At 38.5% G+C, this 15,084-nt stretch overlaps 2 protein-coding genes across 3 annotated transcripts; both read right to left on the bottom strand.

Annotated features, from left to right (window-relative positions):
* Positions 1–232: 232 nt before the first annotated feature.
* LOC107553659 (cytochrome P450 2K1-like) lies at positions 233–6,165 on the bottom strand. 2 transcript variants are annotated; one of them, XM_016235945.1, is made up of 9 exons: positions 5,879–6,162; positions 5,627–5,789; positions 4,959–5,108; positions 4,715–4,875; positions 3,935–4,114; positions 3,573–3,714; positions 3,302–3,486; positions 3,067–3,208; positions 233–457 (listed from the first exon to the last, which is right to left on the bottom strand). In XM_016235945.1, exons 1-9 carry the CDS (start codon positions 6,113–6,115, stop codon positions 270–272), a joined length of 1,548 nt encoding a protein of 515 aa, XP_016091431.1. In that variant the 5' UTR covers positions 6,116–6,162; the 3' UTR covers positions 233–269. The 2 variants fall into 2 exon arrangements, with proteins under 2 accessions (XP_016091431.1, XP_016091432.1); XM_016235946.1 differs by lacking the exon at positions 233–457 and adding an exon at positions 470–560 and having other exon boundaries at positions 5,879–6,165.
* Positions 6,166–7,981: 1,816 nt separating this feature from the next.
* On the bottom strand, positions 7,982–14,792 carry LOC107553662 (cytochrome P450 2K1-like). The gene is made up of 9 exons (XM_016235948.1): positions 14,566–14,792; positions 14,314–14,476; positions 12,814–12,963; positions 12,570–12,730; positions 11,304–11,483; positions 11,071–11,212; positions 10,800–10,984; positions 10,565–10,706; positions 7,982–8,233 (listed from the first exon to the last, which is right to left on the bottom strand). The coding sequence occupies exons 1-9, from the start codon at positions 14,767–14,769 to the stop codon at positions 8,046–8,048; spliced, it is 1,515 nt and encodes a 504-aa protein (XP_016091434.1). The 5' UTR covers positions 14,770–14,792; the 3' UTR covers positions 7,982–8,045.
* Between the last annotated feature and the right edge of the window lie 292 nt (positions 14,793–15,084).

Genomic DNA, 15,084 nt, shown 5'->3' on the forward strand with positions numbered 1-15,084 from the left:
ACGGATTCAACGTTATTCCTACAACTCCTTTGAGATCCAGCTCATCTCCAGACACTCCAGGTGGAGTTGTGAAGCGGTAGCTCTGAAGGAGGGAAGTGAAGAACAGGAAGAGCTCCATCCTGGCCAAACTCTCTCCGAGACAAACTCTGCGTCCTGTGTGAGAGAGAGGGCAGTTGAATGGTCTGTTGCGTTTGAAATGCTGTCTATATAGGTAGCACAGGTTTTCATTTAATTTCTTTTTTTTAAAGAACTGCTGATATTTTCTTCATTCAGGAGCGTCTGATCGCGCACAGCTTGTGTGGAGACGGATTCAACGTTATTCCTACTACTCCTTTGAGATCCAGCTCATCTCCAGACACTCCAGGTGGAGTTGTGAAGCGGTAGCTCTGAAGGAGGGAAGTGAAGAACAGGAAGAGCTCCATCCTGGCCAAACTCTCTCCGAGACAAACTCTGCGTCCTGTGTGAGAGAGAGGGCAGTTGAATGGTCTGTTGCGTTTGAAATGCTGTCTATATAGGTAGCACAGGTTGTGGAACACAGCTAATGGGAGCTGCATGGCGCTCTGTAACAAAAACAAAACGCCTCAGCGGTTGTCAATGTCAAAATGATTGAAGTAGCCAAACAAATCAAAGAAGCCGGGGCTTCACTCTTCACAGAAGCTGAGGGTGAACTCCAGCGCGACGCACAAGGTGAAAAAGAGACATAGCCTAAGTAGCAAATCATTTGACAACTATTTCGCGACAGAAAGACGAGTAGTTTCATCACTTCATATTGTACGATATAAAGTGATGCAAACTACTCTACTTTTTTGTCCAAGTATACCAATTTGAATCGAAAATATAGTCTATATTTTAATAAAATGTAATGATTCATGTAATTCATAAGTGAATGTGACAAGAAATATTAACGGAGCTGTATTAAAGGCTCCTAAAAAAGGGACCTTTATTATGAAACAGGAGTCGTAGTAATATAAGCAATACTTTTGGATTAAACTATTTTTAGAGTTAGAGTTTAGACCGAGAAAAAAAATGCCGTTTTATAAGAGAAGTCGCGGACGTTTTGCGACAGGTGAGATACAGCTTATGGCATTTCTCATTCATTCCTATAGTATCTGTAAACGGCGATTGAGTGTAGCACAACTCTGACTGTAATTCAATGACGTCAAGGCATGTGATTGGTTATTAAGGCACACGTGATCCAAGTTGACCGTTACGCTTTCTCCAATAGTAAGTAATACCAAAGTCCTTTTAAGACAAGTCCTTTTAAGACAAGTCATGTCACTCGGCGGCCATCTTTGAAACGCCTCTCGGGCATGCAAGTGCAACTCTTTGAAATCACAGAAGAAATCTGACAACTGCGTCAAAAATGTTATTATGTTTTGCTCAAATAGCGTTATAAAAAGCGTATTTTTCAGGCTAGACCAGCCAGTGCGCATGCGCAGTCCTAAGCACACGTCTCAGATAGCTGATTGTTTCTATAGCAACCAGGACTTCTAATGGCAGCTGCAGTGACGCTCTGACTTTACCGATTAGCGATTGGCTCTTTCATTCAGAAGGCGGGGCTTCCTGCGATTGAGTGGCCATATTGTGCGTTGCATTTTCCCCCATTCAAAACTATACGAGTGACACGTCTTGGGAATTCTATAGTCTTTGGTAATACAGACCCTCTCTTCCCTATAGTAAGACAATTTCTGGGGCAGCGTAGTTTGTTGAGCCGCCGCTATTCACTGTGTCTGTGTGATCCGTTCGAGCCCCTGGCTGAAATTATGTTAATTTTTAGTTTGTTTGTGGTGATTGCTGCAGATTTAATATCAAGGTGTTAGTCACGGACCACAAAGTAAGCTGATTTTATTTATATTTCTGTCATTGCAACAGCGTTATATGTGTACCATACGAACATGCCCAGACATGTCCTGTAATGATTGTTCTGTATTATCCAGATCGGTAATATTACTTAAGGTGTGACTATTCATTATTCATCAAGAGGTAAATCAGTGTTATGGGTTCTTAATGATGTCTTAATGACGAGATGTTGAGTGATTAGCGTTATGTTTATGTAAATGCTAAATCTTTAGTTTATTCATTATCTTTATTGTACTTATTTTTCAGACTATCTACACCTTTAACTGTACATCTGTGGCCCTGCCTTTCTCTACCAATACACAATCTAAAGCCGTCTCCTTATTACTGGTGTTCTGACCGGCACACAGGGGAGTTTACTCATCCATTACCTGATCAGAACCTAAAAGTCCAAAAGTCTCTCCAATAGGAGCCGTTTTCAACATATTTAGCATAGGCTACAATTAAAGGTGCCATCATATTAGCCAAATTTTGTTGGCAAAAAAAGGTCCTATAGGTCCCCAATTTGCGTACTTATTCTATGGCATTTTGTAGTATAAATAGTGTGAGTATTGCGTTCGCACTGAAAATTCCAAAAAGAAAAAGTCCATGTTAAATACCTGGAGGATATGCACTTAAATAACTGAAAAACTAAGTGTGGAATGTTGGACACTTCATGCACTCAACTGTTGCAACTTTAATTATGAAACGGAGGAGGAGGAGCTATCAGACTCCGATTTTAAATGACAAAATAACCTTATATAATCCATACACTACACGGTTGAGTACATAGTGCAAAAGTAGTGTACAGTGTGTCATTTGGGACACAGCTATTGTCAGTAATGTAGCAATGTGTGAAGAACTGCTTACACAGAAATCACTTTAAAACCAAGCAGATTTCTGTTGGTCAGTGCAGCAAATTTGTGTGAACTTGAACGTGAGCGAAGTCTGCATGGAGAATTTTCTTCGCCCTTATGTGAAACTCATAGAAAATCATGTGGATACCTACTGAAATGACTGGATTTCACCTGCAAAATTTTGCAGAGCCGGAATAAACATTTGGCCAGATTTGTAGTCTGGAGAAGTCAGCACTAGTTGCTGAAAGTCAGAGCCAGTCTGCAGATTTTGGACAGTTGGTTATGTATTTGGACAGCTGGTTGGTAGTGTATGATGGGCACAGCCACATTTATTTTCTTTAGCTTTTATATCTTATGCTGAAGTTTCACTGACCTGCAGAAAAGGGAACAAACGCATCTCTCTTGACGAACTGGCCCGTTTCATCAAGGAAGTGTTCTGGGTAAAAGCTGTTTGGTTTTGCCCATTCGCTTGGATCCTTCAAAACAGACGTTAGCAGAGGAACTACAGTGGTGCCCTAGAAAATAAAGAGAAAAGACCAAAACTTTGATGTTCAAGATGCACATGGTCTCTTCTCTTGGCTTTTTATGTATTTATTCTTCTGACTGACCTTCTTGATGAAGTATCCATTGAAGGTAACGTCACAGCTGGTTACATGAGGGAGACTCAAGGGCACTATGTTTGCCAGTCTCTGGGTTTCATGAATCACAGCATCTGTATAAGGTAATTTCTTTCTGTCTTCCACCACCGGCTGACGTCCACCGATCACTCTGTCAATCTCCTCCTGAACTCGATCTGCACACAAATGAAAACAATTTTTGTTCCTTTGGACTATTAAATGCAGCATTGAGGAAATACTCTTCATATTACTGTGTTTTTACCCTGTATATGAGGGTATTTAGCCATAAGCATCAGACCCCAGCGCAGAGTCGTTCCTGTGGTGTCAGTGCCAGCGACAAACAGATTTGTCACAGACATCATAAGATTCTCATCATGAAAATATGAGTCCTTCTTGCCGGATATCTGTCAAATGCAATCCACAAAATGAATATGTATTCCCTTTACCACCATAATAAGCTAAAAAAAGACTCAAATTCAAAATGACAAGTGCTTGACTGAATAAACTCAGCAAAACACAAAATGAAAGTAGACCTTTTCAGATCTTGTGCAAACTGCTCATTTTCATCTGCCACCTGAATATTCCAATTATTACAGTAAAGGGGATCACTGAAAAATTACACACCACATCGTTTTGTTTGCGGATGAGAAACGAGTCGACAAATCCTCTGCGGTCTTGTGGATTCAGAGTCTCCTGAAGTGCCTTGATCAACTTCATCATCTGTTCTCTACTTTGGATAATATTTTTTACAATAATCCTTTTGCTTTTCAGTAATGGACCCAACCACGGAAATGTGTTGTAAAGCTAGAAATGGACAATAGGAGACATGAAAGAGATTGTTATCCAGAGATGCACTTTCAAAAGTTTCTGTGGTAGATTTGGGTTCATTCTACAAAATGGGTGCCTTGTACGTAAATAATAGATTTGTGACCCTGGAGCACAAAACCAGTTTTAAGTCGCGGGGTATATTTTTAGCAATAGCCAAAAAAAACATTGTATGGCTCAAAATTATCGATTTTTTATTTATGCCAAAAATCATTAGGACATTAAGTAAAGATCATGTTCCATGAAGATATTTTGTAACTTTCCTAACATAAATATATAAAAACTTCATTTTTGATTAGCAACATGCATTGCTAAGAACTTCATTTGGACAACTTTAAAGGTGATTTTCTCAGTATTTTTATTTTTTTGCACCCTCAGATTCCAGATTTTTAAATAGTTGTATCTCGGCCAAATATTGTCCTATCCCAACAAACAATACATCAATGGAAAGCTGATGAGGAATTGATGTATATAAACATATGAAAAATTGACCCTTATGACTGGTTTTGTGGTCCAGGGTCACATTTTGTAGTATCTGGGGACAAAATACAGTTTCTGGTTAACATTGATTATACTCACCCCCATAGAAATTGATCCACCAACCCGAACATTTTCATTTGCTCTGTCGACCATTTCAGTGAATTGAGGGTCTGTGTATTCAAATCTGCTGCCGTACACGATAGATGAGATGATGTTTGACACAGCGTAGTTCACCGGCTGTGTCGTGTTGAAGGGTTTCTCTGTGAAGAGGAAACAACAAACCGTCTCTCAATGGATCTTATAAACTAAGAGCATGATTGCATGTGCGTGTCTCAGCTTGTACCTTCAAACTTATCAAACTCTCCTTTCAGATACTGAATTTCCTCTATAATTTTCTCTTCACTTCCTCTCTTGCCCATCCCAAAGTCCCGCAGGTTGCTGAGAGCGAAGCGTCGCATTTCTTTCCAGTTCTCTCCATTGGAAAAGATGATCCCTGATCAACACAAAACCATCAGACAATGAGTCTGCAGCAACACTAGTAGAGAATGATAATGCAATGAGTTCACTATCCTTTATGACATATACAGTGTACCATATACATATACAAAAGCATTGTATAGCAGGCTAATAAATGAATAATCTATTTGCCAATCAATTTATATTACTTTAAATATTTTTCACTAATTATTGATGGGAACCCATTTATATTTCTTTATTAAAGACAGCATTCACTTTCAAGCAAACAGTCCTGTAATAATAGCATTTTTAGGTTTTTCATTGTTACATTGGCTGGTTCCCACCAAATTGTGTATTCATCCTTAAGATGAGCTCATATTATGGCAAATTCACTGAAAATCTAATTCCTTTCAGTAGTCATACACATTTGAGTACATTTCATTAGCCTGGAGAGGCCATGAAGATCTGAAAGCTTGTGCAACATGTTTGTCTTGCGAAATGTCTAGCATTTACAGTTTGCATGTTCATTTGAGGCAGAAAAAAGAAGAATCCTACCATGTTCGTCGTTCATTATCCTGAAACTAGGTGCAATATCTCTGTCGCCGAACTCTTCAGCATGATTCACAAGAGCTTCTTTGACGGTTTTGTATCCAACTAAGATCACAGTTTTTTTGGGACCCAAAAACACTTGGAATATGTTCCCGTAGCTTTTAGAGAGCTGGAGGACGCAGAGAAAGACATTCACAAACAAATCACGAAATGTTAGGCTACTATTACTGTCTGAATGTGTTCAAGTCAAGTTCTCACCTCAAAAAAGGTGTCAAAGGGTCTCGTGAGGTCAATTGTCAGCAGGTTCCCCAACAGCGGCAGTGGTTTGGGTCCCGGTGGCTCTTTCCCTTCTTTCTGAGATTTGGTTCCAGAGGAAAGCAAATACAAAACCAGAAGCATCAGCAATGCTCCCAGTAATGTACCTGTGCTGGAAAACTGCAGCAGTGACTCGACAACAGACATTTTCACTCTGAGCTTCTGAGCTCTTGCACTCATACATTTATAGCGCTGTGTAAGGGAGGGACCTTGTGTGATCCCAAAAAAAATTCCATTAGAGGAAAGGGTTGGTGTGATTACATCAGCATGTATGTGACTCCCTTTGGTGAATCATTAATCTTCTTCAGCCTGTTAAACCGAGACAGGAACATTAATCAAGCAATAAGTCAGGTTTAACACAATCACAGACCTATATTCTTACACTTAATTATTACATGATTAAAACATGATTTTTGGTTTATATATTGACTAATATTGTGATAATGTGTTTATTTGACAGCAAATAATGAGCAATCTGAACTGTGACCCACAGAGATATTGTGACCTATCAAAAATCAAACTACAAACCAGCATAATCTCTTGCCTACCGCCACCTTAGTTTGTGCTTGGATGAGCAACACCAATCTTGACACTAATCAAGATATGTTTGACTTTAAATTGCTATTATGAGCCTTTATTACTTTGTTTAGATTGATCAGAAAGCCACATTGTAAATGGAGAACATTTGCACACATTTAAACATTATTAAAACTGGAGATTTAAGGCTGGGTGTGGTTCGTGATCGGTGGTTGTTGTACAGGAACTGAGCAGAAATCAATCTGAATCTGTTTTGAACAGAATCTGTCACAGCATATGAGAAAGAGAAAAAGGACAAAGCAGCACCATAAAAGTATCATAAAAGTGATTCATAAACCGTATGTGTGCGATATGCCAGGCCATTTGAAGTCAAACATTACCTTAAAATAACAGTGACAAATAACATTAAATAAAATGACATTGTACAATGTTTAATGAAACACTGTTTTAAATATTTTGATATATATTTACATTTAAATAATAAGCTTAGCATTGTGTAACTTAATGTCAGTTAACACGATATGATTCCATTCAACTCTTCATTATCTGCGAAACTCACACTGAACTATTGGTGTGTTGTGATCTATTCATCTTGCCCAGGAGACACAAAGTTCATGAGTGCATCTCTCAACTTTGTCCCTCTTTAACCTGGAGTGACTACAGACCTGCTTTCACAGACCTGATCAGGCAATATAACATTTCATCAGAGACTTTAGGATGTAATGTGTCGTCACACTAAGTGGCCCTGTCAATCAAATCAGCTCTCAAAAATGGGTTACAGATCTGTTATGAGGGTGATGATTAACAGATATGTTAATAAGAGTGAGTCAAAATATGTCAACATGGACAGGTTTGTGTGACACTCATTCTTAAAAACCATGAACAAAAGTCACCCAATAAGGGGCCATTCAGCACCACCAACAAAAAAAGCAATGTTGCCTTAAAAATTATTTTAATTGGGAGTTAAAACGCGACTTAAAAAAACAAAAAAACAAAACTATTTACACCACAACAATAGTGAATGAATTTATGGTTAGATGTCAAATAAAGCAAACATAAACAACAGAGACGTCTATAGTATGCTACATTTTTCAATAAAAGGTCATTGTTAGTCTTAGGTTGCTTACAGACTGTCTGTTATAAAGCTACATTTTAAGAAAGAAAAAAATATATATTTTAGTAGAATCACTTTTCCACTACGTAAGAAAAAATGCTTTAAAAAGTTAAAATTATGAAAAAATGTGACGGTGTTTTCTGCGCATGCTCTGTGAAAGAGTGCTCGCGCTTCTGCCAGTAGGCGCAGGAAGGTCGCTATTTGCCATTATTTAAATAGCCTACAAATTAGAATAAGTTTTTATTTCTCTAAACAATCAGTAACAACATTCTTCATTGATTTATAATCTAGCATCTAGCCTCAACATGTTCCACAAAACGTGGCTTCACACACATCGCTTATTATTTACATACATTTCCTCAGAAGAATAGGCAAGTTACCGTAAAACAAGAGCAAAAATCACCCAGATCATACTACATAGAGGTGAGTATTGTTTGTGTTTTCTGATATTTTCTTCATTCAGGAGCGTCTGATCGCACACAGCTTGTGTGGAGACGGATTCAACGTTATTCCTACAACTCCTTTGAGATCCAGCTCATCTCCAGACACTCCAGGTGGAGTCGTGAAGCGGTAGCTCTGAAGGAGAGAGGTGAAGAACAGGAAGAGCTCCATCCTGGCCAAACTCTCTCCAAGACACATCCTGCGTCCTGAGAAAGAGAGAGAGGCTGTTGAATTGTCTGTTTAAACTGTTGTCTAGGTAGGCAGCACAATAGGTTTCGGAACAGAGCTAATGGGAGCTGGAGGGCTGCTGCTCTATTGGCTGGTCTGCCTCAGCTCATCAATAGGTACAGTATGTTCAACTTTATGCAGCGCTGCGAAGACTGATCAGTGGCTGACTTGAAGCAGTGCATGCTGGTTAGAGATTTTGTCTGAATTGAGACAGCGGCGACGCTACGTCACTGTGACGTACCGCAAGAGCGATTCGAGAGCTTCTCCAGAGCGGCTGCAGGAGCTCTGATGACAAAAGATGTTTCACGATTGGCTGAATTCCCCAATCGACAACAATCGTGTTTCGTGTTTATTCTGACACCTTCAGTTCCACTAATGCTCACAAATCTGTGTTTTTATAACAGTAAAAGCTCTTTTACTGTAGTCGCAAATGTTATATTGAGTCATGTTAATCAAAAAACAATGATAAAAGTGTGCATAAGACCCACTTTATTTGAATAGTAAAGGCTTATGTTGAACTTTATTCTTGGACAGATAGCACTGTATTAAATAGTACATGAAAAGTGTTTCTGTTGTTTCAGAGATGTTTTCATGAAACGTCTGTGTATTTGATAAATATTGCATTTAATTCACTTCATCTGTGATATAGTATGCAAACACCACGTGAGAGTCTATACGAGAAAAGTGTCAGACTTTACGTCTCGGCTTTCAATTCCGCTACCCGACTGCAAGCGACAACTCTCGCCGATCGGTCTGTATGAACTTGATCACACCTAATGTCAAAATGATTGAGGTAGCCAATCAAATAAAAGAAGGCGGGCTTGACGAGCGCAAACTCTTTTAACAGCGAAAAAGAAACATAAGCAACTAAAATATTTGTTCATATTTGACGACCTTCATAGTAATGTTAAACGATCGACAGTAATATCCAGTGATTCAAACATCTAGACCTTTTTGTTCAATTAGGCTGTTTTGAATAGCAAATATACATCTTTTAAGTTATTCATGTATTTCGTAAATGAATGTGATGAGACTAGCATTCCCAATATGCAGAAGTTGGTGCGAGTTGCTGAAAGTCAGCGCCAGAGCCTGTGATAAATCATGTTTGAATGGTTGATTTTGAAGGCAAGTTTTCACATTTTTTCTTAAGTTTTTTTTTTTGTGTATGGATTTTACATGTATGGAAGGCCATTTCACATTTTAAAAAAAATCACAATGCTTTGGTAAATCATAATTATGACAAAAGTAATTATTATGCCATAAAAAGTCAGCATTAAGACATAATTCAATTATTCAAAAGTTGCATAGTAGGCTATATTCCAGCATTAAGAGTGAATGTGTGCATATTTTTTAAATTAAAATATTATCTGCAAGAAGTTCCAATGCATTACTTTATAATAAACTTCAGTTCTTTTACTGGCTTTCTTTCTTTTTCTTTAATTCCTTTAAATAAAAAGACCATTGCTATCAAATATTGCTTTGATCCTCCCCCAATGTGGACATTGTTACGGCCTTGAGCTGAAGTTTCACTGACCTGCAGAAAAGGGAACAAACGCATCTCTCTTGACGAACTGGCCCGTCTCATCAAGGAAGTGTTCTGGGTAAAAGCTGTTTGGTTTTGCCCATTCGCTTGGATCCTTCAAAACAGACGTCAGCAGAGGAACTACAGTGGTGCCCTAGAAAATAAAGAGAAAAGACCAAAACTTTGATGTTCAAGATGCACATGGTATCTTCTCTTGGCTTTTTATGTATTTATTCTTCTGACTGACCTTCTTGATGAAGTATCCATCGAAGGTAACGTCACAGCTGGTTACATGAGGGAGACTCAAGGGCACTATGTTTGCCAGTCTCTGGGTTTCATGAATCACAGCATCTGTATAAGGTAATTTCTTTCTGTCTTCCACCACCGGCTGACGTCCACCGATCACTCTGTCAATCTCCTCCTGAACTCGATCTGCACACAAATGAAAACAATTAAAAAAAAATCACAATGCTTTGGTAAATCATAATTATGACAAAAGTAATTATTATGCCATAAAAAGTCAGCATTAAGACATAATTCAATTATTCAAAAGTTGCATAGTAGGCTATATTCCAGCATTAAGAGTGAATGTGTGCATATTTTTTTAATTAAAATATTATCTGCAAGAAGTTCCAATGCATTACTTTATAATAAACTTCAGTTCTTTTACTGGCTTTCTTTCTTTTTCTTTAATTCCTTTAAATAAAAAGACCATTGCTATCAAATATTGCTTTGATCCTCCCCCAATGTGGACATTGTTACGGCCTTGAGCTGAAGTTTCACTGACCTGCAGAAAAGGGAACAAACGCATCTCTCTTGACGAACTGGCCCGTCTCATCAAGGAAGTGTTCTGGGTAAAAGCTGTTTGGTTTTGCCCATTCGCTTGGATCCTTCAAAACAGACGTCAGCAGAGGAACTACAGTGGTGCCCTAGAAAATAAAGAGAAAAGACCAAAACTTTGATGTTCAAGATGCACATGGTATCTTCTCTTGGCTTTTTATGTATTTATTCTTCTGACTGACCTTCTTGATGAAGTATCCATCGAAGGTAACGTCACAGCTGGTTACATGAGGGAGACTCAAGGGCACTATGTTTGCCAGTCTCTGGGTTTCATGAATCACAGCATCTGTATAAGGTAATTTCTTTCTGTCTTCCACCACCGGCTGACGTCCACCGATCACTCTGTCAATCTCCTCCTGAACTCGATCTGCACACAAATGCAAAACACGTTTGTTCCTTTGGACTATTAAATGCAGTATTGAGGAAATACTCTTCATATTACTGTGTTTTTACCCTGTATATGAGGGTATTTAGCCATAAGCATCAGACCCCAGCGCAGAGTCGTTCCTGTGGTGTCGGTACCAGCGATAAACAGATCTGTCACAGACATCATAAGATTCTCTTCATGAAAATATGAGTCCTTCTTGCCGGATTGCTGTCAAATGCATATTTATTCACCAACTGAATTTCCGATTATTACAGTAAAGGGGATCATTGAAAATGCTGTAGGCAAAAAAATTACATACCTCGTCGTTTTGCTTGCGGATGAGAAATGAGTCGACAAATCCTCTGCGGTCTTGTGGATTCAGAGTCTCCAGAAGTCCATTGATCAACTTCATCATCTGTTGTCTACTTCGCACAATATTGTTTACAATAATCCTTTTGTTTTTTAGGATTGGACCCAACCACGGAAATATATTATAAATCTAGAAATGCACATTCAGAGACACAAGAAAGACTGAGTGACATGGTCTCCAGAGCTGCACTTTTTTCATTTACTACATTCCATAGTATAATCATACTTTAAATATTGTACTTTTTTTAATCACACTACATTTCATCAAAACATATTGTTCCGCGTTATTGGAAGCTGAAGAAATCAAGACCCGCTCTGAGAAGCGATGTCTTCATGTATAAGCTTATTCTTTTCAAAGAACCTGTTGAATCTGCTCGCAATTTCCAATTCATTCTCTAATCAGACTGATCCACTTGCAGCTGTTCTCAAGTCAATCACCTTTTGATTCAGTGATCCGTTCAAAGCAATCCAGTAAACATTTCACTGAACTGTTCATGTCTGAATGAGGCGAGAACTTGGATATTCTTGGAGCTTGAGTGCGCGCATGTGACTGATGTCGTGAAAAGTATGTTACTAATGGCACATTTTAGCATTAATTATTGTAAATGAAAATCATATTTAGGTCATTATTTGTGAAATAAATCAGCTGTAAAAGGATGAGTTGTTTAAGCCCATTATCTGGCATTTGTGTGTCACTGACTGTTTGTTATGGACTACTGTAGGAAAAAGTCTAAATCTTTGCAAATTAATGCATGCATCTTCCCAGCTGCTGTAGTTTCAAATTCTATAAAACTAGTATGTTTGCATAGCGTTCCTCTTGCCTAGTGTGATTGTATTTTTATACTATTTGTCACCACATATTTACACACAATTTGTTTTTCCTTATTTTTAAAATAATGGGGTGTATTTTGCTATTTATTGCACACTTGAATTATCAGTACATTTAAATTTATATTGTAGTTTCAAGAGTAGTAATGGTGTATGACATGTTTTGGTAATGAAATAAATGTTTTGCTTATTTGCAGATCAGTACATAATAAAAGTCTGCCCAAATCTTATATCTATTAAGAGTAATCTGTATTTTTACTCAAGTACTCGATTTGAGTACTTCGTCCAACACTACAAAACATGTCCATATGTCATTAATAGATTTTGTAATGCCTGTCGGTAGTTGACAAACTATAGACATATCTGTCAGCATATAAATCATACATACCATCATAGATGCCGATCCACTAACCCGAACATTTTCATTTGCTCTGTCGACCATTTCAGTGAATTGAGGGTCTGTGTATTCAAATCTGCTGCCGTACACGATAGATGAGATGATGTTTGACACAGCGTAGTTCACCGGCTGTGTCGTGTCGAAGGGTTTCTCTGTGAAGAGGAAACAACAAACCGTCTCTCAATGGATCTTATAAACTAAGAGCATGTTTGCATGTGCGTGTCTCAGCTTGTACCTTCAAACTTATCAAACTCTCCTTTCAGATACTGAATTTCCTCTATGATTTTCTCTTCACTTCCTCTCTTGCCCATCCCAAAGTCCCGCAGGTTGCTGAGAGCGAAGCGTCGCATTTCTTTCCAGTTCTCTCCATTGGAAAAGATGATCCCTGATCAACACAAAACCATCAGACAATGAGTCTGCAGCAACACTAGTAGAGAATGATTACGCAGACAAACTGGCAAACACAAATGTAAAAGAAATAAAAAGTTCTACCTACATATACTCATTTAAGACATGCACAATTTCAAGCTAACAGTCCGACAGTTAAATGCATTGTTGGTTTTTCATTGTTAAATTGGCTGGTTCCCACCCAATTTTGTGCGGATCCTTATAACGACCTTATATTTGTGCCACATTTATTTCATGTAGTTAAACCCATTTGAGTAAATTTTGACTCAGAGAGGCCATGAAGATTTGAAAGCTTGTGCAACATCTTTGTTTGATGAAATACCTAGCAGTTTGTTATGCTGGGATGAGGTGAGGCAGATCCAAACGCAAGTAGTTTTTGACAAAACAAGAAAACAAACATGGGTAAATAAAGGAACAATGAGCAAAAGCAGGAGCTAGACCAGAAATCCAATACAGGAGCATCAACAGGGAATCAACAAACAAGCGCTGAAACACAGGGGTATATATACACTGAGCATGGCAACAAACAAGGGAACAGATTAGCAGGGAAACATGAGGGGAACAAGGCTACAATAAAGTCACAGGCTTTGTCCAAATACCCACACTTGCAGTCTTTGCACTTGACCACTTGATAACTTAAATGATGTATTTCCTGTATTTGGCCCAAGTGTTCAAGTGGGTGTGAAGACCACAAGTGTGTGTCGAACTTTTCATTACCTGATGGGACACACTTATAGTGTTGTAAAAATGCAAGTGTTTACACAGCTTTATTTTCATTTTAATTTGAAATACTTTGCATTTTAAAATCAACTTCTAAATGTCTGTTCAGTAGTCCCTATAACATGACAATTTTAATTTGTGGTGCTTCTAATTAAGTGATAAAAAAATGTGCGAAATAAATATCACCACAACTCAGCTTTGCACCAATAAAAGTAAAAACACTGTTTTCTACCAAATTATTTGTAATATCAATATATTATATTAATATTTAACTTACATTGGAAAGGTTTCCGTGACCTCTCGCGAGATCTCGGCAAAAAGTCTCACGATTTATTTCCAGAACATGATGCATGATGGGATACACTAAGCCTCGAATAGCGCTCCGGAGTGTGGATTTAGTGTGCGTTAAGGGCACTGCGCTTTGGTATTTTTAAAACCTGGGACAGTCTTGCACACTTGCTTCCTGTCGCTCGCACGCGCTCTCAAGTGACCAAGACCACAAGTGTGGGTATTTGGACAAGGGGACAGAGACTCAAGAAACAGTCAGGGATCGTGACACATTTACAGTTTGCACATTCATTTGAGGCAGAAATAAGAAGAATCCTACCATGTTCGTCGTTCATTATCCTGAAACTAGGTGCAATATCTCTGTCGCCGAACTCTTCAGCATGATTCACAAGAGCTTCTTTGACGGTTTGGTATCCAACTAAGATCACAGTTTTTTTGGGACCCAAAAACACTTGGAATATGTTCCCGTAGCTTTTAGAGAGCTGGAGGACGCAGAGAAAGACATTCACAAACAAATCACGAAATGTTAGGCTACTATTACTGTCTGAATGTGTTCAAGTCAAGTTCTCACCTCAAAAAAGGTGTCAAAGGGTCTCGTGAGGTCAATTGTCAGCAGGTTCCCCAACAGCGGCAGTGGTTTGGGTCCCGGTGGCTCTTTCCCTTCTTTCTGAGATTTGGATCCAGAGGAAAGCAAATACAAAACCAGAAGCATCAGCAACGCTCCCAGTAATGTACCTGTGCTGGAAAACTGCAGCAGTGACTCGACAACAGACATTTTCTCTCTGAGGCACTCTCCTCAACTGAAGCACTCACACATTTATAGCCGCTGTGTAAGGGAGGGTCCTAAACCTAATTTTTTTTGGAAATCCATGAGAAGAAAGGGTTGGTGCGATTAGCATGTACTGTATGTGTCATGCTGTGATGAATCGGCAATCTTCATTAGCATGCTAAAAACAGGACAGGAATGTATAACATACAACATAATATAACAAGCCATAAAAGCAGAAGTTTAGGTTCAACACAATCTTTGCACCAATATAATTGCATGCTTTTTGGTTTATACATGCATTAAATATTGTGATATCGTCTA

The sequence above is a fragment of the Sinocyclocheilus grahami genome, unplaced genomic scaffold, assembly GCF_001515645.1.
Source record: "Sinocyclocheilus grahami isolate Dianchi unplaced genomic scaffold, SAMN03320097.WGS_v1.1 scaffold476.1, whole genome shotgun sequence".
NCBI classification, from domain to species: Eukaryota; Metazoa; Chordata; class Actinopteri; order Cypriniformes; family Cyprinidae; genus Sinocyclocheilus; species Sinocyclocheilus grahami.

Bases quoted from the DNA above. Each gene is read 5' to 3' on its own strand.
- LOC107553659 (XM_016235945.1), bottom strand. From the start codon at position 6,115: ATGAGTGCAAGAGCTCAGAAGCTCAGAGTGAAAATGTCTGTTGTCGAG. The intron at 5,790-5,878 runs GTGAGAACTTGA...TGCGTCCTCCAG, and splicing joins CCTTTGACACCTTTTTTGAG to CTCTCTAAAAGCTACGGGAA. The intron at 4,115-4,714 runs GTGAGTATAATC...GTCCATTTCTAG, and splicing joins GTGGATCAATTTCTATGGGG to CTTTACAACACATTTCCGTG.
- LOC107553662 (XM_016235948.1), bottom strand. From the start codon at position 14,769: ATGTCTGTTGTCGAGTCACTGCTGCAGTTTTCCAGCACAGGTACATTA. The intron at 11,213-11,303 runs GTATGTAATTTT...TGCATTTGACAG, and splicing joins TCCGCAAGCAAAACGACGAG to CAATCCGGCAAGAAGGACTC. The intron at 10,985-11,070 runs GTAAAAACACAG...ATTTGTGTGCAG, and splicing joins TAAATACCCTCATATACAGG to ATCGAGTTCAGGAGGAGATT.